The sequence below is a fragment of the Neopelma chrysocephalum genome, unplaced genomic scaffold (genome assembly GCF_003984885.1).
Source record: "Neopelma chrysocephalum unplaced genomic scaffold, ASM398488v2 Primary Assembly neopelma1_96687, whole genome shotgun sequence".
Lineage (NCBI taxonomy): Eukaryota > Metazoa > Chordata > Aves > Passeriformes > Pipridae > Neopelma > Neopelma chrysocephalum.
Genome location: NW_020925332.1, coordinates 256,713 through 284,667, shown reverse-complemented (window position 1 = coordinate 284,667; position 27,955 = coordinate 256,713). Strand labels below are relative to the sequence as shown.

At 42.9% G+C, this 27,955-nt stretch overlaps 1 protein-coding gene across 6 annotated transcripts in view; it reads left to right on the top strand.

The window, feature by feature from the left end:
* Positions 1 to 27,955, top strand: part of AOPEP (aminopeptidase O (putative)) — a 147,326-nt gene that overhangs the window by 115,608 nt on the left and 3,763 nt on the right. For 3 of the 6 annotated variants that reach the window (XM_027709102.1, XM_027709106.1, XM_027709101.1), the window contains 3 exons: positions 7,472 to 7,588; positions 24,061 to 24,147; positions 26,624 to 26,768. In XM_027709102.1, coding sequence (XP_027564903.1) covers positions 7,472 to 7,588; positions 24,061 to 24,147; positions 26,624 to 26,764 — 345 coding nt within the window. In that variant the 3' untranslated portion in view covers positions 26,765 to 26,768. Of the gene's footprint in view, positions 1 to 7,471; positions 7,589 to 24,060; positions 24,148 to 26,623; positions 26,769 to 27,955 lie in introns of those variants that run through there. The other 3 variants (XM_027709104.1, XM_027709105.1, XM_027709107.1) reach the window with 2 other exon arrangements.

The following is a 27,955-nucleotide window of genomic DNA, read 5'->3' as shown; positions in this document are numbered from 1 at the left end:
TCTTCAAGCTTGCTCAGTTCTATTGCAAGGATATTTTGCACTGAAGAGGTAGCTTAACTGCCTGGGCTAGTTTCCAGATACAAGATTTTTCATTTTCAGTACTGGGGATGAGGTTACTTGACCAGTAGTTTGCAATTTGTCAAAGCTTAGAAAAATGAGTTAATTTTCTTTGGCTCTCAAGTTTTTGTCCATCTTTCTGCTTCTAGTACTTACAGTCAGAGAAATAAAGGAAATCTGCTGAGGCCTGAGGGTGCTCTCACTGATGGTTGTGACTAGTATTCAGTGGTTATGGTTCTTCAGCTCTTCAGTTTTCAGTGTCTGCTGTGGTCTGTGACTTCCCTTTGTTGAGTCAGGGGACACTCTTTGGTGCCTTTTGGTTTTCAGATAATGATCATTCAAGGAGAGTGGTTTATACTGCCATGATCAGCATCAGCACATGATTTCGAGCAGCTAAGACCTGTAAGTGTTTTGGGTGGACAGATTAGGAGGCAAATACTTGCATGTCAGCTACAATGTGAGTGTGAAATCTTTCCACCAATTGCTGACTAAGACTTGTTAGCAAGTCTTCTCTATGAATCCTTTAATATGCAGTATCCAAGGGCTCCTTGGCTTTGATTTTTGTGGTTAGATGGACAGTTTGCTGACCCTGCAGTGCCTGTGTTGTGTGGGGTGTTAGATGAGAAAAAAGGTCACCTTAGTGCCAGCTGCTCTCCTGCAGCTGGAGAGCACTGACCACAGGGCTGATACTCTGATCTCCTCTCCACTGCTGGGCACTTCTGGTGAATGGGGTGACTGAAGATCTTGTTGGCAGCTTCACCTTCAGCTTGTGTCACAGCAGTGCTGTTCCAGGTGTGCCTCAGTGATGGCCCTGGGATGTGTGACTTCAGGTGTGCAATCTGGCTTCTTGTGTCCACTTTGTCTTGACGTGGCCATTTAACCTGGAAGCAGAAGCAGTACATGCTGGAAGCATGGTGGTAAGTGGCAGGGATGATAATCTGCATAGAACGGAGAAATGTGTGGCCTATTATGTTTAAAAGGGAATTATTATGCTTGAGGGTAAAGTGAAACGTTTCTTTGAAAAAACTAAGGTTGAGAGAAAGCACTGTATAACCTGACTGAACCTGTAGTGGAAGCCACCTGTTTTTCATTTTGCTGGCTCAGCAGTATGTTAGATCATAAAAGTTTAATAATTTTTGACATTTCAGTGCATTTATATTAGATTGCAGATGTTGAATTTCCTTGTAAGTGGATCTTCTCTCCATTAAGTAAACGATGGGAAAATACTTTGTACTGTAGTTTAAGGAAAAAAAATTCAGGTTATGGACTGGTAGCAATGACTGGCCTTTTAAAAATTTTACTGGTATTGTGTAACCAGACTGTCAACACAGATAGCAAAACAGGGATTTGTGTCCTTCATCCAGCAGTGTTTTTATATGTAAATCAATTCTTTCTATTTGAGTAGGTAGTGGCTGTAAAATTATTTCTGACAGGTTATCAATTAGATAACCTCAATTTTGATGTTATAAACTGGGAACAAAATGCCAGTGCAATTGTTTATTAAATAAATTGATCTCAGTGTAGTTTTTATGTTCTACTGGTACGAAGCAAGTCATTCTGGACGTAAATGTCCACGAAAAAGCGTTTGGAAGTGTAACACCAATGACATGGTGATTAACTTGTTGCACTCGTTACTTTTTGAAATAAGGCTTTTTGAAGCCAAGTTCCTGGGAATTTTTCTTTCCCATGATAATTAGCCAGCACAATTCCTGGTTTCTGTCTTTGAAATGGATGTGAAAAATGAGTTGCTGAGCACAGGCAGAGCCATCTGTGCAGCAACCGGGGGAGAGACATCAGGCAAGGGTGGTTCAGGAGTGGATGAGAACGAGTTACAGACTGAGATATTTATTTTGCTCTTAAATATGCCGAGGACTAGTTATGTTTCATAAGCATTTTACGGGGAGCTGATTTTCCAGCAAGAGGAAAGTCATAAACAAACTGCCCCAAATAAAGTTGAACAGACTGTGTGTGCGCTTCTGAAATTCTGTCAGCCTCTGGCAAAGATGGGCTTTACTTTGCAAACCAGTTCAAAGCATTTTTGTGTCAACTGCAGATTATTTTTCTGCATATTAATCCAAGTGCAGGCTAGTTCTTTCAGAGTGAAACTCCTCAGTAGAGTGTTGCCCTGTGCTAGTTAGCAGCTGTTGGCGTGGACATTTTTATTGAATTCACGTGGTACTTGATATGAGTGCATTTAGCCCTGGGGGCTGGGGCAGGCCTTTTTATTTAAAAGAAGTGACTGTCCTGATCGGCATCTGAATAATATTGAGGTAAACAATTATAGCTTTGAGGTAAACAGTGGCAAAGTCTGTTTAAAAATGTTGAGTAAATAGTGTTTTCTTGAATTTCTGAGTTAACAATTTTCTGGACGGTTTGAGGAATGGGGGATTTGTTTTACAGAAGTTTTTTCTTTAGCCTGCAGAAAAGAGCCTTCAAGGCAAATTGTCTATGGGCAGAGTTTACAACATGAGATTCACTCAGGGATTTGTTTGACTGGTTTGGGGTATAGCTGCAGAGGTGGCCTGGACCTATAAATCCTGTCTCCTGGACCAGTGGCATTGCTTTCTTATCTGCAATTTATGAGAAAATTGAACAGGCTGCACAGGGAAGTGGTTGAGTCACCATCCCTGGAGGTGTTTAAAAGACATGTTGGTGCTTGGGGACGTGGTTTAGTGGTGGACGTGGCAGTGCAGGGTTGGCATTGGACTCGATGATCTTAGAGGTTCTTTCCAACCTAAAGAATTCTATGATTAAACTCTGTTTTAAGGAAGCCCTTGAACTATGGAATGGGGGTTTTCCCTTTCTTTCCTAAGAGAGGAGTGGGTAGGAATTTGGTTTGACTTTGGACAATTTTGTAAAAATGTAAATGAAAATACATTTCATGTTTCTGGATGTGGGACTCAAGACTACCTTCCCCCAAAGAAATGCAGGAGAAATATATTGTGCCTTAGAAACTTTAAACGTTTCTGTATAATTTTCAAAGGTTAAATTGCTTTAATTCAGTGTTGTTGGGCCTTGTTTTTCTTATTTTTCAGCCAGCATTTTCCAGTGCACAGTAGTGACTTTTTTTTTCCTTTCCCCCCTGTTTTTTTGCTCAGTGTAAACAGTTCCTTGCTGTGGTTACGCAGACAAATATAGCAGAGAACTCTTTTCTCGGAGGAGAATCTCCCTGTGCATTTCTTAACCATTTTTGGGAAGAATCGATCCATCTGTGCCTGCGAGAGAAGGAGGCAATGGCTGTAAATTGAAGTGACATCATATATATTACTCTCATTGATCCACTTTTAGATTAGAGCCAGGATAAAAGGAAATGGCATCAGGGAGGAAGTATGCTCATTTAGGCACAGATCCCAGTGTGATAATGGAGTAATAATAGAAATCACGCCACTGTCAATCGGTTGCTGCATTAGTCTGAGGCAGATTTCCCCTCCAAGGAGGCTTTCAATGACTTCATTCAAATGCAGGCAGGAGCAAATGGGATATTCAGCATACCAGCTGGACAACTTTAGTGATTTGTGTCCTGGCTGAGGGGTGCAGTGCAAGTGCTGGGACTGTGGATACTCAGATAGATGTGTCTGTGTCACATTTCATGGCTGTGAAAGGTCAGTAGTCAAATGTTTCAGTGGCGTTTTTTTTCTAGTATAAAGGGTGAATCTGGCATTTATTGCATTTGTTAATGTAGGAATTGATAAATACACTCCTTGACGTGGGTGGTCGTTTGGGGTGTGAGGTTGATGACCTCCGTAGCTGCTGCACCAGACCTTGGAAGAGGAAAGATTTGCTTTCTTTGTGCTTTTTACAGGTTAGGGGTTGTACTCAGAAAATTCATAGGGCTTATTTTCAAAGATTATTTGCAGAAACCCTGTAGAACCTAGTAATGCATTGAGATACCCTTGTAACACAGTGTAACGGCTTAAGTGTCTGGTGTGCTGATATGAATAAAATACAAAGTATGCTTTTCTTACTTCCCAGATACTTAGTGCGCTGTGAACCTCAGCCACAGTAAGCTGTTTCTGCAATAGTCTGAGTTATATTTTCGATTTGGTTACATTTTCTTTAATTCTTTCATCTTGCCTTTTTCAAATGCAGACCTAGTTCTGATATTCCCTGATATAAATTATATAATCTTCAGTTTGTTTTAAGGGTAACAGCTGCGTTATCCAAACTTTAAAAGAACCACATCAGGTAACGGGGGGGAGCAGGGCACAAATGGCTGTTTGGTGGCAGGACAAAGTGAACTCTTTCAAAAGGCTGCAAGGAGAGGTTTTATAGTCTTAAGGGCAGGATAATGTGTACAGTGCTGGGATACAGCTCTGTAGTGGGGAAAATGTTTGATTACCTGGGACGTGACAGAAAACCTCTGGTGTGCTTGGTCGCAGCTTATTAATTTATCTCCTCTTTGTAGTGTCAGTGCTCACAACTGGGGGAGGGGCAGCCCTGGGAAAAGTTTGTGATGTCCATGCAGCAGCCATAGGTTGGGACAGGAACTATCTACTTTACAGTATAAATAGATCCCCTTGCAGCAATCATTGACACAATGAAAATATTTCTTGATCCTGACCACATTTCCTGACTGAAGTGATCTGCTTTAATAATCATGTATATGAACATTTTGATCGAGCACTCTCCAGTGCAGCTCAGAATACGGGGATTTTTTTAAACTTACTTTAAGAGGAACACTGGAATTTTGTGTTTAGGGTGTTATGGTTGTTTTCTGAATGTCTTTAACACGGAAACACACATTGATAAAGTGAAAAAAAAAAGTTTATGCTGCTGTAACTTGCTGTAGCTGTGTTGTGTGCTTTTTTATGTGTGTTAGATATTTCTCAGTGCATTCACAGAATATGAGTTGTAAAGGAAAACAGCTTCACGATACTTGAAAAGAAATTTTTGTTCTGTTCCCTACAGCATTTATGTTTTGGTAGCATGGACCCTTTTGTATTAAAGCATAAGGCAAACAAATGGAAAATTGACCCCAAACAATCCTCCTGGTATGAAGATGAGAAGTAACAGATGGGCAGGACAAATAAGATGGTAGTGGGGAAAACAAAAAATAAGAAGAGTGGGATTTTTGGCAGAAAATTCAAGTGCAATTTTTTTAAGCTTATGTATAACCATTAAAAAGCTGCTCTGGAGATAGTGATATTCATATTGCTTTGTTTGAGGAAAAGAAGAGGATCCCCCCGTGTGCCTGAGAGCGTTGTCCAAACGCTTCTTGAGCTCAGGCAGGTTTGGGTTGGGTTTTGTGGGTTTTTTTTGTTTGTTTGGTTTAGTTTGGGGTTTTTTTTAATTGTTTGTGGGGGGTTTTGTTTGTTTTGTTTGATTGATTGGTTTTTCACTCTGCAGTCTCAAATCTGAACTGGTAAGTGTTTATCCTGTAATTCTGAAAAGTCTCCAGCCATGATGCAGCACTAGGCAGAGGTAAATTAAGGGCATGGCTGCTGCTCTGCTGCTGCTCTTGTTGGCTTCAGTGAGATTCTGTAATGTTTCCCTGAACAATATCTTTCTCTGGCTGAATCTGTACAGCTATTATACTGGAGTTATATTATAAAATAGTGACCCTCAGCTGTTCTGTACCTATGTATTTGAGCAGCTGTTCTATAGTTAAATTAAATGCTGTTCTGCTGTCTTTGTAGTTAGCAGGCAAAGCTTTCTAAATCAAAAGTTACCTTTTCGTGCGTGGCGTTCTGCAATATTTCACATTTTATTAGTGTTCAGAATTAATTCAGTTTCCAAGCAGAGCCACTTCCCAGAAGCTTTCCCTTTTATATTTTTTAGCATGTCTCACCAACCCCCAGGCAGTTGCTGTTGAACTATGTAATAAACGTCCAAGCTGTCATTTTAGTAGTTGTCCTGAAATTGAAATATTCAATATTTTTAAATGTCTGACCATTTTTAACAGTGCCATTTTCTTGTCAGGCTTCAGTATCACTTAGAAAATGTTCCAGTAAGAGCCAGTAAGATGTGAGGGTTTTCTAGTCTTCAAGAATACAACCAACTTGAATAATAAAAAAATGGAAATCAAAATGTGAGGCAGAGCCTTAAAATCCTAGAGATCTCTTTTCCTCTTTGTTCTGATTTAGGTACTAATGCTAAATTACATCAGTCTCAAAGGGAAGAAAATGTGATGTTGCTGTGTTGGTTGTTAGTGGCAATACTTTGCAGGTCAATACTTACCAGAAGATCTGTGGTATCTTCATGGACTTGCTGTCAGAGCTCAGGGATCCAGACTTGCTCAGGCCACATGAACAGCCCTGGCTGTGGGATGTGAGGCATCTCCTGTGGCCAAATTCATCCCTGCTCAGCAGGGATGGGGACATGGGCAGGCAGCAAGGGGGGAGCAGAAATGGTCAGATGTAAAAGCTGGAGGTGGTGTCAAAGTACAGGATGTCTTTTTTCATTAGTCTGTCTTCAGAGCATTAGAAGTGAACAGTGTTGGTTTCTTCTTGTGTGCAAAAGCTTAAACTGACATTCTTCCTTCCTTTCCCCTTTCTCTCTTGGTGCCCTGCAATGATGAATAATGGGGAAAGTTATGGGGCATATAAAAAACTTCTGACTGATCACCTTGAATCCTGAATTTCCAGTAGATTTTTTTCTTGGCAGCTGGTGTGATTTCTCTCTGAGCTCTGTCTGAATTATTTATTTGTTCATCCAATGAGCCTATTAAACAAAGCACTTAAGCACTTGCTACAACAGACTTCTTGTTCTTTTTAGGTTACATTAGGTTCAAGTTGAAAATCATAGGTTCTGGAGTCAGGCAACTAACTATTGTATATATATATATCCACGTGTAGGTAGATATTATTCTCTGTGTGCCACAAACACAATGTTCATGTGTCTTCACTATGTAATGATGAATGACTTGGGGCTCATTGCCCACAAATGTGCCTCAAAATGTGTCATTACAACACTTGTTCTCTGGGTCACTTATTTGTGCTGTGTTTCTTTGTTTGCTGCAAATGTACCCTGCAAATGCTTATATATGAGATAAAAATGCCACTCTAAAAAATTATACATTCATGTGGCTAGTTGATTCCTGAAACTGCACACTGTAGATGATTCTCTTTTTATCTCTTCCAAGCCCAAACAAAATGGAACTACTTAATTTATTAATTCAATAAAAATCTTACTTATTAAGCTATGATTATGTCTCAATAAACATGTTTTAAATCTGACCTAGCCACAGTAACGAAAACCATGACAAACAAGTCTTAACTGTGCCCCAGCACAATCTTTCAGAACACAGACACATAAACCCTGAGGTTTTTCAGAAACCAGCTAGAAGTCCATGTTGTATTTCAAGCACGTGTTGGAAGTGCAGGTTATCACAATCCTGTCCTCTGTGGTTTGTTTCCATTCAATTGCTCAGTCAGTAGAGATCTTCATTCACACATGGCATTTGTTTTTCTCTCAGCTTCTCCCTGACCAGCTGGTCTTACTTCTGGAGTCTCTGTTGGAGGAGAAGACATTGTGTCCTAGAACACTGCAGTGCTTGGAGAGAACATACCAGCTCCGGGAGCAGGATGCTGAGGTGAGTCTCCTCAGAAGAAATCTGCCCAAGGCACACCACTGTTCTATTGCCTGGGAGTGACAGTGTTCTGCTAGGAACCAGGCTCACCCATGTTCTCTTTTCACATGTCTAAATCTGAAATGGGGTGATCTGAACTCCGGTGTTGTTGCATCCTCATGTGCCTTAACACCTTAGTGTGTCTGTGTGTTTTGGGTAGGCCCAGGTGTGTTTGCACACCAAGGCAGCAGAGATGGCCTGGGTGTCCAAACTGTTGTACCTGCACCTCAGGCAGCACATTTGCTCAAGTGTTCCATTTTTCCTGTAGCATGCTGACTGGATAGTAGATCCCGGTCTGTTTTAGTTGTGACATTGTCTCCAAATGTGTCTGTCATGTTCCAAAATTATTATTCCCCATTTTCAGCTCGTATTGTCCCTCTTCCTGTGCTCAGAAGTCTCACTCAGCTCCCCAGAGAGACTGTGGTGTGCTCTGGTTTGGGGCTTGAGTTTAAGGGGGAGTAAGTTCTTTACAGTTGTCTCTAGTAAGTGCAGTGATATGAACATTCCCTGAGGAAAACACTGCTTTATATGATATTGTAAAGGCTGGCATCCCTGCTCCAAAGTGCTCTATATCTCTGTGGGGCAAACCAGTAAATATTAACCACCACATGCAGAGCTGGCTATTTCCTAAACTCCCCTGGTTTTCTCAAGCTGTGAGAGTTCTGAGAGCTGAGGCAGCAAAGCTGTGAAGTCCCCTTGCCTTACAATAAGCCTTTGCTCCAAGTAGACAGTGTGCAGGAGGGGGGGTGAGAAGGTAGAATCAGTCAGGAAAATAAAGGATGTGTAGATACATGTACATAAAAACAAGGGTTAGTTATGAAGTGGCAGATGATCAAACTAATGTGGGAACAAGGTAAACTTAACATTTAATTAAAAACTACCATTAGGGCTGCAGAAAATCAGTGTGCATGACTTACCCTGTTACCATTGGAACTTTATGGCAATAATCAGAATTGAAGGAGAGACCATAGTCTGTCTTGTTACTCTTGTGCTGAAGTTGCTGGGTGGATGCTTGTAAACACCTGGAAATCCAAACATTAACATAAAGATCTATAGAACAGAGGTCTGTCTTTTTCTCAGAGAAAAGAGAAAAAAGGGGCAACATTTCAACTGCTGTTTACTGCACCCTTTTACTTTTTTGTTGATACAGTTTTCCAAATGCTATATTTGGTTTTAATTAGTGCTTGAACCAACATTTCTATTTATAGGTATCAGAATATATTTTAATCACATCTGAATACCAGTGAAATGTCAGTGGTTCTATTGTGGGAAGAGGAATTAATAGGGAGACAGATCAAAGCAATAGCTGTGGTGTTGCTGCTTCATGCCTGTGAATTGTGAGCACCAGGCCACAAGCTTCAGTTTCTCAGGTTTTTTCTTTCTCTCCACATTCATGCTTTCTTTTTTCATTGCAGTGTCGTGTAAAAGTACACAAGCAATCTGACAGAATTTTTTGTTTAAAAAAACCCAAACAAACCCACAAAATTATGGCCTCTATGAAATGAACATAACCTCCGTTTTATTTTACAAGGTGAAACCAAGGGCTTAGCAGACAACTTACTTAGAAGTACAACTAAGATAACATTACCATTAGCATTTTAGCAGTCATCAGACACCAGACACCTGCAGTCCTTTAAAGGGAACGTTGGCCCCCATGGCCACACATACCTGAGGAAGGGACTGTTCCTGCCTCATTCTCCAGTGTGTGCACAGGGCATTTTTTGTTGTCATGACCCAGGGACAAAGAACTGCAGTCCTAGCCTGTTCTTGTCTAAATTTAATTTGTGAAGACACAGATCACTCACAGATCCTTTTGTGTTACTGAAGTTCAAGTGTTCTCAGTAACTAAACATCAGAAATGGATCAATAAAAATAAAACCATAAAAAAAATTGCAGGCAGGCCAATAAAAATAAGAAAACTGTCAGTGTCATAGGGTTTATCCCAGGATTTTTGTAAGTGAGGTTATCAACTGTGTTCTGTCCATTTTTGTATTTTAAAACAAAGTTTGGTCTTAAAATTTGTACATGAAATTTTGTCTGCCTGCTTAGGAGTTGGCAGGTTGTTGCTGGGGGTCCTTCTGTCCTGCACAAGTACAGCATGGGAAGTCTTGGCTCATATTTCTTAAAGTCAGTGGTTTGCCAGCAGCACTGGTTGGTGCTCCCGACCACTGAACAGTGTAAGGGCACATCTTGCTTCAGAAAGAAGAAGAGGGTTTGCAGCAGGTTGTCTAAATCATCTTGATTTCTTCGTAACAGTCAGGAGCAGAGAGAGGTGTGACTTTTAGCCTTTTCCTGGAATGTAAAAGTTTATCTCTTCAAGGACTGTTCAAGGACTCCTGCCCAGGGTCTTCTCAGCAACTCAATGTAGTTCCTGTCCTCTCTCAAATTAGGTCTCACTGCAGATGTGTAGGCTCAGAGCAGGCAGGCAGCCTCTCCCTTCTAAGGCAGACACTGATTTAAATGCTTCAGCTAACAAAAAAACCTTAAACCAAACCAAAAAAGTTAAGTAAGGTATTTCTGGTTCACAGTGCATAACTTCTGAGCCACAAGTGCTGATGGCTTAAATCTGGTCTCAGACTGGTCTACCCCTAGGCTTGGATGCCAAGAGAGGCTTGCAGGGCATCTGCCAAACTGCAGAATTTGTGACTCTCTCATGCTTTTTGCAGTCCACTTCTATAACAAATCATGATTTCATTTTCCATTTACACTCCAAACCTTGGAACATCTGAGAAAACACCAAACTACAACTTTGTTTTCCAGAGATTAAATTCACTGATGTGAGTTATTTGAATTGAGCATATCCAAGATATCTTTGAACATTGTTTTGAAAGCAATGAATGTTTCAAAGTTTAAAGCCATTTTTCCATCTTCTCTCTGTGCCTGGAATCCATTGTGGCTCAGACCTTGTCAGACAAGTGGGAGGCAATTATATGGAGTTTGTCCTCAGTTTTTCCTTCCTGTTCCCTAATTTCTTGCTATGCTGCTTCCCACTACAAGACAAAATAGCTACAGACAGGCTCTACAGACATCTCCATGATGTACCACATCCTGCATCCAAGAGAAGCACTGTAGAAGCTGGCTGCAGTTTGAACATGACAAAGTCCAGCTGTAAGTTCAGCTGTCTGAGGAGAAATGGGACATGTTGTAAAGCAGCAGCTACAGTTGCCATCACACAGCACAGTAGCATAACAGAATTGAAGGTGGGTCTGGGGTTGTTTTTGTTTTGTTTCTATCCACGGTGGCTGTTCTATGCAACTATTTCATTTATTCAATACCCAGGGTCTGGCAGAATGTGGAGACTTGGAAAGTTTTGGGTTGCTGGTATTTGTTCAAATCTGCCTAACCTTGATGACATCTCTTCTGATTTGACTAAGCAAGCTTGTCTCATTTGAGCATAGGCTATTGAAGACTTGCATTTAAATAAAATGGAGTCAGTTGGCTACAAAATACAACACTGCAATATCTGTTAATTGTTAAGTAGAAGAGCCCTGTCATTGTTTCTGCTCTTCATTTGGTCAGATAGGCCTGTAAGGTGTGCATACAGTGTCACGGGATGGCTGAGTGGCCTCCAGAATAGTGAGAAAGTCAAGAGGGAGATCACATAGGCCATAGGAGAAGAACAGTGGGTGAAGCACTTTCAGTCCTATTTAAGGCTTGACAATGTTTCTGCAAGTGTGTTTTACTCGTCACTGAATTATCTAATAATTCAGTAATTCTGTAAAAAATACAGAATGTGGATGGAGCAGAAAGATTTATGGTGTGTTTCCCCAGATTTTTCACTGTAGAGTCAACTTTCCTTTCTTTCCTACTGAAGGTATCGCCTCTTTTAAATAAAATACCTTGCCTGCACAGCATATGGAAAGTTGCTTTGTTGGTTTTCCTTGTCTCAGCAAGTTGACTGAAGTGCTCCTCGCTTATATAATGCTTTCCCTGTGTTCAGGATCATAACGTGGTATATTTTGGGGAGAGAAGAGAGGCTAGAACTGTTTCTGCAGTGCCTGTGAGTGAAATGAGTTAAGATCATAACATGGGCAGTCATGTGGGTGGCACAGAGCCATTCTCACACAACCACTGCATTGTGCAGGGGCTCTGCCTGGGAGGCCAGGGCCATAAAGTGGTGGCATCTTATTTCACTGACAGAAATCCAGTCAGGCTAATGCAAACCATATAAGGTGCTTGGCATCCCAGAAGTGGTGAGAATTCTGTTAGGGCAAAATAACTTTGATTCATTGATCTTTCCTGGCCTGTAGAAAGCTGGCAGGCGTGGAAGTACAAATGGGTTCTGGTCGCTTCCCACCCGATGGCGACTGCCTGGGGCTGAGCACATTCTCAGACTGCACAATTCAGCTGTCCTGGCTGGGGCTGGGCATTGTTTGAAGGCACCCTCATGGAACAGAGCTCTGCAGGCTGCACTGTAGAACTGGGTGGGAAAAGGGAACTGCTGGGGAAGGTTCAGTTCACACTTGCACAAGGTGAGCTTTCCTTTCAGCACAGCCCCTGGGGCAGCCCTGCCCTGGGGCCAGGGCTCAGGAGCAGCCTCCAGCTTTGGAATAAAATTAGTAATGTGTTGCAAATACCTCCACAGGCCTGCCAGTCCTTGACTGGGCTGTGGAGCAGCAGGTAGGCATGATTCAGGTATTGCAACCAAACAGAGAGATCCAGGATGTCACTGCTGGTATGAAACACCAGCTCAGTAGATGAGAAAGGTGACAGCTTGAGCTGATGACCATAGTGCAGGACATTACTTTCTTGTGAATACAGTAATGTGGTTTTGTTTCTGCAAAAGTAAAAATAGTTTCTTGTACTTATTTCGTATTTAAACGTACAGTTTATTGTTGAATTTCAAGTCAAATCAGGAGGAGAGGCCTTATTTTGGATATGACAGTATGTTTTGCAGGACTAACAAAGCTGCTGTGAAAATTTATGAGGAATAAATAAATTTCACCTGCCTTTTCCTTTCTGAGTGTTTTATTCAGAGCGTTACATTGAATGATTTTTTTGTTTGCAATTGAATTGCAATTAGCACTTCAGTATTTAGGTATTTGGAACCTAGAAAAGGCTAGAATCACCTAGAAAGGTGATTCAGTCTGCATGCCAGGTTTGTTTCTGGAATAAATAATATTTGAGGTTTGTATACCCAACCATTACTGAGGCACTACCTATGTTACATGGAATATAAAAAAGAGAGAACAAATGCAAGTTTTCACAAAGTGAAGCATCAGTTTGATGCTTTTCACACACATCCTCGCAGAAATACGCTTTTCTTTCCCAGCCCTTCTCCTCATACTTCCCCTAGCAAACCCTGACAAGGAATATATCTCTGCCATAGAAAATCTTTCCCGTTTTCACTGGTAAAGGGGATAATTTCAGGGTACTGTAAATTATCCCTGTCCCTGATAAATGTATTGACTGAAGCAGCAGCCACTAGCAAAAGGTCCTCTGTGTTCTTGATAAATTCTGAGTGTTCAGCCTGTTTCATGCTCTTCATGTTGCATCTAAATGCAAATTGCAGGCCCTTTGGCACAGGTGGTATTGGTATTGATATTGGTTAAGATAGTTTTTGACAAGTGTGCGTTTGCAGGAGTTGGATCTTTTTCCAATGAAAAAGAGCTTTGAAAAGAGCAGCTTCTAGGACTTGCTTGCCAAAGATGAGGTCCAAAACTCAGTGTGAGGCTGAGAAAATTGGAACAAGATGAGGGAAAAGCTCTTCCAGTAAGAGCAGTGGGAGTCATCCCGTGAGACTCTGACTCACGTGCCCGTCGGGGCTGAACGGATGTGTTGGGATGAGTCTGTGGGACTGAACCAAGGATCGTCTCCAGCAGCTACAGCTTGGGCTGGTTTGTTGCTGCACGTGAAGTAGGGGGGCTTTTCCAGCCACTTAAGAACAGCAAATCCCTCCCTCAGCATGAGCTGAAGGGCACGAGATTTGTGGGGCACTGAAAATAGCTGTGCACTGTCAGCAGTCGTGGTCCCACCCCTGCAGAGGCAGCAGCAGGTTTGTCCCCAGGGATGTCCCACTGACAGCAGTGTTGGTGCCCCTGGCTGGTGCCATCACTGCTGCTGTGCACTTATCACCCCTTATTTTTCTAACTGGTTTTGGACTTAATTTCCTTTTTATCTGGCAGTCCAGCAACTTAGTGAGACTTGGAAAGCAGGGGAGCTGATGGTAAGAGGGAACCAAGTGTGTAACTGGGTTTGGCCCCTTTTTTCTGCTTATGCAGATAATCCATGGAGATAATTCTATGTCCTGTTGTCCAGCAGGAGAATGAAGTGGTGGAGTCCTCTGGGCTTCTGAACTCAATCCCAAATGTGTTCTGAATTGGATGCAACTGCTTTATATAAAATTTTACACAGTATTCTGTGCAGGGCAGTACAAACAGTGCTGTAATACAAACCTCCTGGCCTTGTCATGAAATCTAAAAGATTATTCTGTTTGCATATAGATGAAGCAGTGGTACAGTGGCCATGATGTCAAGGAGGGGTGTGGGTTCTTTTTAAACACAAACAAAATCCCCTAGCTATCAGCAGTAGGGTTGGGTTGGTTTTTTGGGGGGGTGGGGAGGGGTGGGAGGAGGTTTGGTTGGTTTTGTTTTGTTTTTTAATTCCGGGGAAAAAAAATTCTGAAAATATTTTTTATTTAAAATAAACCTGTTTTGAGGCTTCATCCAAATAGCTCATTTAGTACTTCTCATCCCTGATTAAAGACTGCCTGCAGATACAGGTTATGCTTGAATAGGACCAGAATTCAGAAAAAAGCTGCTCTGCCCTTCGAGGTTCAAGAAACAGGACAATTCCAAACTGCTGACCAGAGCTGGCTCTGCCATCATTGCCTCAGCCACACAGATCTTGTTCCACCACTCAGTCACTGACTTAATAACCTGTGGGTGAAGGTCTGCTGTGCTCCTTTCAGCTCTGTGCCATTCACAGTTGCAGTGGTGCTGGAGAGGGATTTTGTTGTGTCCCACATGGTGTGAGGACCATCCTGAGCAACAACGGTCACTGTATTCCAGCAGCAGGGAATAGAAGAGGAGACAACTTAAAAATGTGTAACGTGGAGTAAAATCCAGGTGTTCTCATTGCAGGAATGACCATGTTCCTTCTTAGTTTATAAAATCAATGTGTTTCTCATGAATTTTTGCTGGGGGTTGGGGAAGGGGGGTCTGTGATAGTGAAAGGTCTTTGTCTTTGGAGTCACAATCTTGTGTTTAATTGTTTTTGAAAACTGGAAGTCAGGTTTTAAACCATGTGAAATTAGAAGGCCGTGAGCATAGGCTGAATAGGCTGGCTGTGACCTACCTAAGCTGTGGAAAAACCAGGCGCAGCCACGTTGTTCATTGCTTGGAATTTGAGTCCTTTTTTCATATGGAGCTCCAGATTCCATCTATGACAGTAATCTTGCGTGGAAATAACAAATGATTTGACCACAGTCCCTGCGGGAAACCAAAGATAAAAGGAAGACTCTTCTTGTTGCCTCTAGTTACAAGAGGGAGGAGATAGAAGTAGAGGGATGGAGAGAGGGGCATAGGCAAACAGGGTAGCTTACTGCTGCCTTAATACTTGCAGCAGCCTTTCCTTTTACTGAACAAGAGTTATAATTTAATCATAATTGGTAACAGACGGTTCGTGTGCTTGATCTCAGGCTCTTCAGAGTTGGAATTCTGCTTCTGATGTGTGTGTTTATGTGCTCTTTCCCACTGTAACGGGTGGTTTTATAAGCCCAGCACACTTTCATGTGCATGTGTAAATAACTTGTGTTCAAACACTTATGCAGACACTGTATGGGTAAAAATTGTAAGCAGACTCTGTCCGGAGACAGCCAGGAGAGACAGTGGTCAGAGGAACTGTTTGAATTACTTGCTGTGTTGATACAAAAAATATTTTCTGCTGATTGCAGAGATATTGTCAGGATAGGACAAGGGGTAATGGCTTCAAACTGAGAGATTAGCTAGGAAGAAATTCTTTACTGAGAGAGTGGTGAGACACTGGCACAGGTTGCCCAGAGAAGCTGGGGCTGCCCCATCCCTGGAGGTGTCCAAGGCCAGGTTGGACGGGGCTTGGAGCAACCTGGGCTAGTGGGAGGTGTCCCCGACCATGCTGGGAGGGTTGGAACTGGGCATCTTCAAGGTCTGTTCTAACCCAAAGCATTCTGTGGTTCTGTCAGTTGCAGCCATTGTCATGGCAGCTGTTTCAGTAGGGTGCCAGAGGGAATGTGTTTGGAGCTGTGTATGAGCTGGGGTGGCAGTTGTGGTGATGCATCTTGGCTGAAGGGTCAGTTGGGGTGTGTACACGTGCCAAAGCCAGGCTTACCTTCCTGAGGGTGTGAGGTTTGTCCCTGCTGTGCTTCTGTGATACTGGTTGTACCTGAGGCTGGGACCTGATCTTCCTTTCCCTCCCTCCAAGGTTCAGTATCTCCTGGCTCCCCAGAACCCTGTCCTTAATCACCCTCAGCCTGTGACTTCACACATGCACCCACCCTCACCTCAGCACCCACCTGGGACAGGGGAGGAGTGAGGGTGGAGAGCAGGCGAGAGCAAAGCTCCAGGAGCACCCTGACAGGGGACAGGGAAGGCAGGAGGTGCTGCAGGGTTGGGTGTGTGCACAGGGCTGGTGCTGGGAGCAGCAGGGCTGGGACCCACCCTGCTCTGGTGCAGAGTCCTGCTGGGATGCCATCCCATCTTCCAGAGCTGCAGAGGGGGTTGTGAGGTGGCACAAGCATTTCTTCTGCCCCAAGCCAGAAGGCAGCCATGCTCCTGAGAGCTGGCAGCACCACGGGGAAGCAAAGCTCAGCACACACATCCAGTGAAATTGTTGAAAAGGCAGAGTATAACATCTTTTCTGCCATCTTCATCTTGCTGCAAAGCTGTGAGTGGCACTGTGCTCCAGCATGCTGAGCAGGAGATACTGAAAAGGCAGGGAAAGGGGAAGCATTGGGTTCCAGTGTAAGTAATGTATTTATGTTCTTAACTGAGGCTTGTTTTTAAAACCTTTGTTTTTCAAATCAAGTGAGTTCACACACTGTGTGAAACACTTCCTTGCCTCACATGCACCATGATACAGGAGCTGCTCTCCCAGCACGGAGATGGTGGCAGTGCAAATAGGCACGTGGTGAGAAGAGCCTTCAGGCACATTCTTCAGGGATTGTGCTCTCCCAGACAGTGCTGTTGAAGCTGCCACATTACCTTGGTGCTGGTGGCCCTCTTCTCATCTGACTGTTCTGTAGGTCATTGCCCTACCATCACTTTGTTGGTCTGCTATAAAAGAACAAGAGCAGGAGACCAGATGCTGTTGTTTATCCATCTCCTTTCAGACAGGGCGAGGAGGGGCAGAGCTGAAGAGCACTGAGATCACAGCATTAGGCATCCCAACCAAGCCACTTCCTTATTTTCACTGAGAGCTTTGACATCAGAAGAGAGGCACGGCCTGTGCCACCTTTGAAAAGGGATTAGACATGGTTTCTTAGTCTCTTGCTTTTTCTGACTTCTTTTGGAAGATTTTTCTTCTACCAACACAGCTGCCATTGATCACAGACGGGGCCCACAGAGGGAGGAGAGTGTCTGCTCTGTAACTGGGAGCTCTCTGCTTGCGAACCTGAGGGGGGAAAAAAAGGACATTTGTCTTCTCCAAACAAGTCCTCAGCATCTGCCTCGTTGCCAGGAATGAGTCTCATCCTGAAGTGCTGTCCTTAGGTCGCTACGCCCTTCTGATCATGGAGAGCAGCAGGGGTGCCCCTGCTCTGCTTGGACTGTCTGAAGCAGCATGTCTTGTGATTCCCAGGCTGCTGTGTGCTTATGGAGGGAGGAAAGAACCTCCAGCACTGGCTGTGGGAAAGGTGCGTGTTTGATTTGCAGCTGGAAGTGGAGTCCTGTTTACGATCTGTGGCAGCTCATCAGGTTACTCTTGAGCAAGGGTGTGGCACTGCAGAAACTTTGTAATAGTAAAGTTCAGTTGCGTTGTGTAGAACTGGGTGAATACTACAACAGGAGCATGTGGTTGGAGGGGAGGAAAAGGGATGGGAAGGAAATGCATGCCCACAATCACTTTTGTAAAGGTGAGAAGGAAAAGCAGGCGCCTGTTGCTCCTGGGGGGCTGCAGAGCTGTGGGAGCTTGCAGAGCTGCCCGACCCCCTGGCACAGGCACAGCTCCAAACACCACCAGCTGTCCCACGGGCTGATGGTGAACAAGCAACCTTTGCCTTTCAAAAGCTTGATTGTACAACATCTTTCTTTTCTCTTACTAAATAAAATGCAGTTGTTGCATGAGCTCTACCAGTGGCTCCTTCATCAGTGTGGGCAAGTGCAGAGGGGAGAGATGAGGCCTGCAAGTCCTTCTCCCCTGTTGTCAACACTCCTCATAGTGAGCAATTGCTTGATCTGTGCAGAAGTACAAATCAGAAGGAGTAAAATGAATTACAGAAAGTAGAATATTGATACCCACATTACCAAAATTTAAAGTCTGGTTTTCCACTAAAATTAGCTTTTCGGTGATCTTTTAGTGTCGGAGCCAGTGCTGCAAGGCCTGACAGATAACTTGGGCTGTGAAAAGTCCAGGAGTTTTTGGTCTAAAATACAACTAATTTAAGCTGATAGACATCTTCTTTGCTCAGTCTTCTGAGAAACCCTTGGCGTACACAGTAATCACAGTTACGGAATCCTTGCCAAAATTATGAATCCATTCTCCTTGCATCCAGTAGGTTTTTGGCTAATAAGTACACTTCCTCAGATTGCCAGACTGGTATTCTGTCAACACAGTTGTAACATGGCTGTTCCATTGCTCCTTGTGAGCTGCTTCAGCATCCCTTACTTGAGCAAGTGGCAATGAAATCAAATTCACATGGGTGAGTGTACTGTGGCAGAAAAGATGGGAGTGCCCATTTGAAAATCAGATTATATAGAATGAAAAGTCTGTGGTGCAGCCTGGCTGGTGTATTAAAGAGTAACTATTTCAGCTAAGATAGAGGGGGCAAAAAAGTCATTAAATGCACTGTAAAATTGGCAATTCCTCAACTGTAATTATCCCATGTTAAGCAATTGTAAAACCTGTTCTTTAGTCTGAGTATTGTCCTGTAACATGTGGTGTTGTTCCTTAATTATCTAGGAAAATGATCTAATATTTGAATCCAATTTATTTGTAGATAGGAAGAGACTGGAGATAAATGCTTTCAGATGGAGCAGAACAAAATTCCAGTGCTCTGGAGAGACCAACTTCCTTATTGTTAATTAAAAGTAATCTGTAGTAGCATAGCTGGGTTATTTGGAAAAAGTTCTGTGTATTTTTTCCTCTATGGAAAAAAGACTGTAGTCTGACCTCTGGGGCTCTTTAATTAACATTTAAGAGCCAAATTGTTAAAATAATTTTTTCACTGGAGTCTGAACCTGTGTTTTATAAAAGTCACATGTGCCTCATACCTTTAATAAAGGTTCCATTTTGTTGCACAACAGCTCACTCTATTTATTTCAAAGTACCCCATTTTCTAAGATCTCTAAGTATGTTGCTTTTGTTCGGTGATTTAGATTTGTTGTCTCGTGGCGCCTTTTAAATTGGATCCAGCTATTAGCAAAATGTACTCATTTTCCCTGAAGCCAGTCTCCTGTTTGCAGACCAAAAGGCTCAGTAAAGTCTAGCTTCCTTTCTGCTCTTAACAAAGGCATGGTTTAAATTACTTGTTTTCCAAATCTTACTGGTAGAGACCTCAGAAGTGAAATATTTATTTTTTTGTTTTATGATTGAGAACATGAGCAAACTTGATCATTGCAATGGAACATGGTGAAGCTTTCTATGAGGATGTTTTTTAGGCTTGTCTGGTTGTCAAGGGCAGGGATTCTGCCCTCTCAGGTGGGACCCCCCTGCAGAGCTGCTCCAGCCCTGGGAACAGCAGAAGGACATGGAGCTGCTGGAGAGAGTCCAGAGCAGGGCCAGCAAGGTGATCAGAGGGATGGAGCACCTCTGCTGTGAGGAAAGGCTGAGAGAATTGGGATTGTTCAGTCTGGAAAAGAGAAGGCTTTAAAGTGACCCAGTTGCAGCCTTTCAGTACCTGAAGGGAGCCTACAGGAAATATAGAGAGAGGCTTTTCACGGGGCCCTGGAGGGAGTGGACAAGGGGGAGTGGCTTCAAACTCAAAGGGAGCAGGTTTAGATTAGGTGTTTTTGGAAAAAAAATTCTTTAATGTGATGGTGGTGAGGCAGTGCAACAGGTTGGCCAGAGAAATTGTGGCTGCCCCATCCCTGGAAGTGTCCAAGGCCAGGTTGGACGGGGCTTGGAGCAACCTGGGCTGGTGGAAGGTGTCCCTGCCCATGGCAGGGGGTGGCACTGGATGAGCTTTAAGATCCCTTCCAACACAAGCCATTCTGTGATTGTGTGGCACAGGGGAGAATAATATGGATTAGGTAAAGGAATTTATCACCTGGGTCAGAAAAAATTAGTATCTCTTTCGTTTAAGATGTGTTGAAAATAGCTCAAAAATGTTGTTTCCCTGGTATGTGTGTCACTGGGAGCTTTTCTTTTGAAAGTCCAGCCATCCATGTGATGCCTTAGGTGGGTTTAGTCCATCAGCCTCAAGCACCATTTCCCAAAGGTCTTGGCCCAGGTTGCTGAAACAAGAGGACTGTCCTTAGAGATGGATTATTAGTATATTTTATGTAAGTATTTATTTCCCTTAACTAATCTCATGCAACAGCTTGTATTGTCTGAAAACAGACTAAGCATAATTTTGGTTTCCTGTAATCTTCCATAGCACTGTCAAAATACAGGTAATGTTTGAGTTACAAATAGTATTTGTATTAAAATGAAATTAAAAGATACTATGAGGCCCCTGGAGTTATTTGTATAAGATGCTGCTCCTAAATTTAGAGCTCTGCTATCTGGCAGCATCCTTTCCAAGAGGTTCTGTCTAGGTGCTAGCCAATATTTACATCTCAGTGTGGTTGATGTTTATGAAAATCAAATGTCGTTCTTGAGACAGTCACTGTCTCAGTGTCTCCTCACCACTGGACTGTGCCTCAGAAATGCACTACTGATATGAGGGGTGTCATGCAGAAATCACAGTAACAAACTTTATTTAGCTTACAGAAGCAGGGCAGGAGGAAAAAAACCCTATTTCCAAGCCATGAGGATCCATCCAGAAGGAGCCTGAGGTGTCAGCAGGCCCCCATCACCCCTGTGCCCCCCTGCTCCCCATCCTGGGCAGTGTCAGGCACGGGCTGGGAAGGACAGCTCCTGCAGGCTGAGGGAATAAATTGCCTTTCCAACTTTGGCCTGTGGGTCCTCGCAGCTGCCAAAGCAGTAAGAGTGTGTGTGGGTGGTTGGACAGTCGAAGGTGTTGCTTCAGATCCAGAAAAGTCCTGTGTGCTTTCTGCCAGCAATAACAGGATGGATTGCTGTGAATTGCTTTTCAGGTTTGGTTTGTTGTTCATGGTGCAAGCAGCCAAAGGGACATATGGTGTGCATCTCTGAGCCGTGCAGAACAGCTCAGAGAAACGTGCAGGGGGAAAACTGGGAGAGGACTGATGCAGTCTTATTCTTGCCACTGAGTATTCGCTCCTGGGAGGGAAAGAAAAGCCAAGAAGAGTACACACAGGATGCAGTCTGGTTAGCTCAGTCCTACCACAAGCTCCTTGGTTTTCAAAGTTTCCTTTTGAGGCTGTTTTGTCAGCAGTGCCTGCTCACATGACTCATTCATGGGCTGGGAGGATTTGGGGCCTGGGTCACTTTTCCCGCTCCGAGCATTGGACCAGACTCTGGGAATTGAATTATTTTTTTCCACACTACCATTATGTGACTAAAAGTCTGATGTTCATGGAATCAGCCTAGGGCGTGGAGTATCCTAGAAGAATTGCTTCTTTATGGTGCACTGGAGTATCTGGGGAATCAATGCCTTTGCTGTAGCTGAGGTTTGGGAACCGTGGCTGTCACGGGCAGGGGCAGGAGAGAACCAAGGTGTGAGTGCAGCCCACGTTATCCAGGGTACCCCCTACCCCTCCTGGGCTCCAACCAGCCCTGGTGCCTGTGCTCTCCTCCCTGAGGTCCCACACGAGCCGAGGGGGAGCCCCCGGGCTGACAGACCCCACGGTGCCACGGTTGGATTCTCCCCAGTTTGCCCTGCCACGGGAGCATCTGGGGCTTGGGGAGACAGGAGACAAACGTGTAATCTGAGGATAACAGACATGCTGCTTCTGTCCCAGCTGGCAGAGTGCCAGCACCTCGGATCTGGGAACGTGCCGGGGTTTGGGCCCGCCCTGGGAAAGAAAGGAAAAAAGGCAAAAGGGAGAAAGGAAAGCGTGTTCTGTCACAGACCTCACCCAGCAAATAAAGATTTTTCTCTTTAACTGTTTGAAAGGAGGTTGGCTGCCAAAGACAGAAGGAGGAGAGAACAGTTGAGGGAACAGGCACAGCTTAATTCCATGTTTTCCAAGGCCATTGGGATTCTGATGATCAGGCCATGACGTCAGTCAGTCATACATGACATTGGTGTGTGAGGAAGTGAGACCACAGGAGTGGCTTCACAGAGAGAACTTCTGTTCTGCTGTTGATGCAGCTACAAGGGCTGCACCACAAAATATGTTTTGGGGGCAAACTGGCTTGTGAGCCAGGTCCCCACTGCTTATCAAGAGTACTCAGAAATACAGGCCCCAAAGTCTTGTGACTCCTCCTTTAGGAGCAATAGATGTTTTAATAACTTCAGGGGAAAAACCAGCTCCACCAGGAGGTATGAAGAGAGCCCCATCCCAGAATACATTATAATCTGCTGTTGAAATATCCCCACTGAAGGCACAGTTTGAGATCTTGAGCAGCTGCAAAAGCTGGACTTGATTGCTCACCTCCTGGGTGAGTGCTGTAAGTGCTGGACCATGAGAAGAGAAGAGCAGTGATCACAGGAGGGGACCACAGTCCCTTTCTCCTCCTTACAGTTCTCCACATCACTTTGAGAATACATAAGGAATCCTGCTTGGGTTTTTTTTGTTTGGTTGGTTGGGTTTTTTTTTAATATATGGCAAAACATGCAAAATAAAATATATCTACAGTCTTATAAATGTGTTTATATTCTGTTTGGTTAACTCGCCCTACAGATTGGAGAGGTGTATGTTAAGTTTTGAGCCTGGATGGTTTTGTCCAGGCATGGAGCTCCTTGGTGCTGTGAGAAACACCCTGTCACAAAGCTGGATTGCCTGGGAAGAGTTTTACTGCTGGAACATTTAGTGTCTCCAGGGAGAAGCAGCAGCTGGGTCGGGCTTTGAAAGTCTACATTATGAATATGGGCATCTACTGCAAAGGGAGCTGAACCTTGGAAAGCTATTTCTTTTGTAAATTGAGCTCTGGTTCCACTAGCAGGAATCTTAACAGCTGTTATTCTGTCAGCAAAAAGCTTTAAGAGGCAGCAATTATTCCTTACCATGCACTGCACTGTAACTATTTGGTATCTTACATGCAGTGAGTGCAAAATCCACCCAGCCCCAAAACCCTGCAGCTTTTTGTTTTGTGTAAGGGGTTGGTGGAAAGACATATCAAGTACACAAAAAGGACTCTTCCACGACCTGTGAGCATTCATAATTCATCAATTATGCTACTAGAATTAACATGTAATTACATAAATCTTTGAAATTTTTTCCTGAGATGTAAAATTGCTAAGAACTAAGATGAAAATGAAATTATTTTCAAATACCTTATTTCCAAAAGCACGAGAATACTCTACTGTGCCTTTCCCCCCCTGCCTTTCTGGCTCCCATTCTCAATGTTAGCAGTAAATCTGTCATTCAGAAAAAGGTTCATGCTTATATCAGTTACTTGATATAAGCACAGTTTGGACTCAGTTTTGAAAAAAATATTAGAACTGCTAATGTTTTGTTCTTATCATGAAAGGTGATTATTATTAGGTGCCCTGACTTTTGAAAGGTTGTAAGAGCCAAGGCTGTTACAGAAGGATTGGGAGTTATTCCACCTGCCTGTTTTCCTTTTGTGTCAGTGCTGAACCACTAATGGAATATCAGATGTTGGTCTGGTCACTGCCCACAACTGGGCAAGCCTTGCTGGAGAGTGAGGTGACACTGACACTGCAAGGGTGGCTGAGAACAAAGTCAGAAATGTAAAGACAACAACATAAAGACACATATGGAATTCATGTTCATACTACTTAAACAAAAACATTTTTTCAGTTGTGATTTACCTGAAAATTTAATTTCAGAATGTCAGAGACTGTTTTTGTCCATGTGTATGTCCATGGTGGAACAGCCCAATGGCTTCTTAAATACAGATGGATGTTCTTAAATACAGATGGATGTTACCTTTACAAGGTGGTTAAAACCTGTTACTAGCAAAGATATGGTGGCAAAACTGTTTAGTTTAACTGAAAGCTCCCTGTTTTGTGGGTTTATATCTAACTCTTACCCTTTTGGCACGGATGTGATATTGGTACAGAATTATATTTATCACTTGTGTTCCCCCAGGTTCGTCATCGGTGGTGTGAGCTCGTCATTAAACACAAGTATGTGCCTGGGTATGGAGATGTGGAGAGATTTCTCAGAGAAGATCAGGTAAGTTACATTTAAATTAGCATTTGGAAAACAATCAACTTTTTAACACCCTTAATCTGAAACAAAAAAAAATATTTTAATATATTTTCTTGCTGCAGTTTGTCAAAAACTTGTCTGTGTGTTCAGTTTTTGCCTCTTCTGCCAGTTAAACATTGTAGTTTAAGGAAGCCACCCAGGGTAGGGGTCTGCAACCCCCCTGAGCATCCTAATCTTCTGTCAAGTGGTAAAATAGGATACAATCCATCTTCTTCTTTCCTTTCATGCAACCCACAGGTAGCAATGATGCTGGGAAGATCCTTCCCAGCACTGGTTCCTTTTGCAGGGTGGTGAAGGCAGGTCTGGCTGTGAATGCTGCCAGAAGATTCTGAAGGCCTTAGAAGGCTGGCCATGCATGATGTCCTTACAACAGCCTTTCATTTAGGCCATTGTGAACTTAAAATTCTAATTGTACCTCTGCCTTGTTCTTTCCATTTCAATTTTATTTGTTTTTATTCACTGTGAACTCTACAAAATTGAGACATTCTCTGCCTAGGATGAATGTTATTTATTTAAAATGTATGTAAAAAAAATACAAAATGGTGCAAGATATGTCAAAGTCTAGGCAAGATATTAATGTCTTTACCTTTTATGCTGACAATGAACAAAGCCATTTGCAGCCAATGAGGATTTTGTGCTTTCAGGCAATGCAGCACAATTGAATTATTGCAGTCTGGCCTGCTCTTTCTTCCAGCTCTGAAGTATACCACCTATTTATATCTCAGCCAATAAAAGGCCTCAGAGTTCTTGGCAAGCTCTTTATTAATAGAAGAAAAAAAAAAGACATAAACATTTTTTCACAAGGAGTTATAAATATTGTGCATATTTTTATTCTATGAAAGGATTGATAACCACCAGCAGAACCTGGAGGATGAGGGGCCAGGAAATCCTTGAGTTCTTAAAACCACACAGAATTGCATTATGTTTGAAATAGATATTTTGCCAAACAAAGACATTTTCCGCAGCGTAGGGAAATAATTTTTGCAACTTTTTAAATGTAATCTTCATTTCATTTACTTCAGCAGTGCATAGAGTTTATGGCACAACCAGTTTCTGGAGCGATTACCACTCAGAGCAGTTGCAGGACCTTTCTGATCATGAAAGGCAGCTTTTTGAAACATCTGGGCAAAAAAGCAAATGTGACTATTTAAACCCTCTTCAGGTCTACAAAACACCAGTTTGTTTACAGCATGTTAATATTTAGGCCTGGGGGGAAAATTATTAGCACTAGGTAGAGAAGGTAATTCCTATTTGGAAGGAAGTTCCAGCATTTTTAAACCCTCAGTGGAAGCAAGTGGAGCCTCTGCGAGGGCTCTGCCAGAGCCTGGTGCAACTGCAGACCCTGGAAATCTGAGTCCTTGGTTCTCTGTGTCAGAGAGCTCAGGGCATTGCCAAGGAGCCTGGCAGGTTTCTGCCACTCTGAGACTTTTTCCTTTCATTTCAGTCTTTGTTAAGCTTTAAATTTCCCTTCTTGTTGAAGCTGTTTTTTTTTAAGGCTTAGCAGCCAATGCTAGAAATTGTGTTAAATTGTGTTAAAAACTGTGTTTTCTCCGTGCTATCCAAATTTTTCCTACCCTGCAAGTCCAAACAATAACTGTGAAAGTCAGCATGCTAAGCTGCTAACATTTTGTTGCACGTGTAATCCTATTTTGGTAAGTGCAGCTTAAGACTCACTGAATTCCTGTAATTAGCTGAAAAATACTGTATCATCAGAAAAAAAAGGCAATCCCCAGAGTGTTTCCTGTTAAGTAGCCAGTGCTTTCCTGGCAGTGTCAGAGGGGCCCAGATCTCATGCTGAGGTGCCCCTGTACAATTTTTACAGCTTCTGTGTCCAGAATAAGTAGTTAGGAAGAGCCTGCCTTCTTACCAAATCAGGATTTATGCATGTTCAGCTGTATCTCAGGTGTAAAGGGGGGTGTGAAACACAGACCTGACCATGTTCAGTTGATGTCCAGTTACCAAATTGCCAAATGGGCATTTCAGAGTGGGCTGCCTCAGTCTTTGTTCATGGATGACTGTCTAAACATCCCAACTGGAAAGAAAATGTGTGTCCTGTTGAAGGAAAGGCAAGCTGTTTCCTTAAGGGACATTTGGAAACAAATCAGGTTGTGGATAAAAGAAAAAAGTATTCAACTTGAAGAGTGGCAAGGAAAGTGGAGTAAGAATTTTTTTTTTAAAGTAACATAGACCTCTTATATTAATAATCTGTTTTTACACACTTAACACAGCATATAGACAACCATCCTTAGGCTAAAAAGATCCAGGGAAAACTACTTCTTTTTGTGGGGAGGGTGGGTGTAACAGAGTATGTGGTATTTTCTGTGTTTTGGATTGTTTGTTTTGTTTCATTTACAGTTTAAATGAGTACTGGGAGGTCAGTGGAATGACTAACTGGTTGTTACTGGTAGTAGGATGCCTGTGTGTTATGTTCCTCTTTCAGGCTATGGGGGTGTATCTCTATGGTGAATTAATGGTGAATGAAGATGCAAAACAACAAGAACTTGCACGTAAATGCTTTGCTTCAGCACAAGAGCACATGGATGTGTCCTCAGCCAGAGTGGTGGCAGAGATGTTGTTCTGAAGAGGTGATTTTTCATTTTAATCTAAACACCCTGATTTTGCTTCATAAAGAAAGAACATGCAGAGCTCACTAAACTTTGGCATTCTGTGCTGCCTGTGGCTGCTCAGGTGGAGAAATAACTCTTGTTAAATATCTTGTTGGGTTTTTTCCTTTGTTTTAAGCCCAGCTGCAGGAGCAGTGAGTGACACACATGTAGGCACTGGCTGGAGAACGTGGCCTTGTTGTAGACCTTGTAATGGACTATACAAGAGGCAGCTGTAAGTCCAAAGGGCCAAGGAAGGCTCTGCCTGCAGTTGTTTCCCATTCTGCATTAACAGTGCTTACAGAAAGAAAAATTGCAGCTGTGCAAGGAGGATTTCTGTTTAATGGAGCTGTGTGTTTACTTGGTAGGCAGCACAGTCTTTGAATAGAGTCTGATCACAGTGGAAATATGAAGCTTTGGACTTGAAAGCAAATCTGAATGATTTGGGAGCAAGCTGATAATTCAAATGTTTTTTGTGTTAAGGGCAATGAGGCTTTTGAAGATTGATTATGAGGTAAGAAGAGTAGCCTTAACACGAAGAATCTGGCTTGTTTACCAAATTGGTGGGGAGAAATCACCAGAGAAGAAGCAGAATTGCAAAAAGTATTCATGGAATAGTTACTGTAGGGTATAAACTGTGAATTTGCAAAGGTGCTTCCCACTTCTCAGTCTGTTTGAGGAGTCAGAGGCAACCTTACAGTGTCCCACGTGCACGTTCAGCATGTAAGCAATTCAGAGTGGTAGGAAGGTTTCTTCCAGTGCAGCCACCTCAGATCTGTGATTTGTGGTGCAACTCACTCACCCAACAGACTGATTGCCTTGGTTGTTCATGTAACTTTATGGTTAATTTGTGGTATCAAAATTCAGGCATCTACTTTAGCAAAATCATCATCATCTAATTGGTACCAAGCAGAAATCTCAGTTTTCTCCTGTTCAAGCAGTATTTGACAGTGATTTCCACTTGATTCCTTGGGGTTTACTATATTTATATGAAATACAGCAAATGACAGGTTCTATGAAAGCAAGTGCAAGTTTGTTTATGAAAAGCCATGTCATTCTTCTGTATAGACAGGAACTGTGCCTGCCAAGAAAACTGTTTTGGGAAAGGTGGATCAGACTGTAGAGTGCCAGGATATCAGTTGTGGAGTAGGGGAGCCACCTTTTAAAAC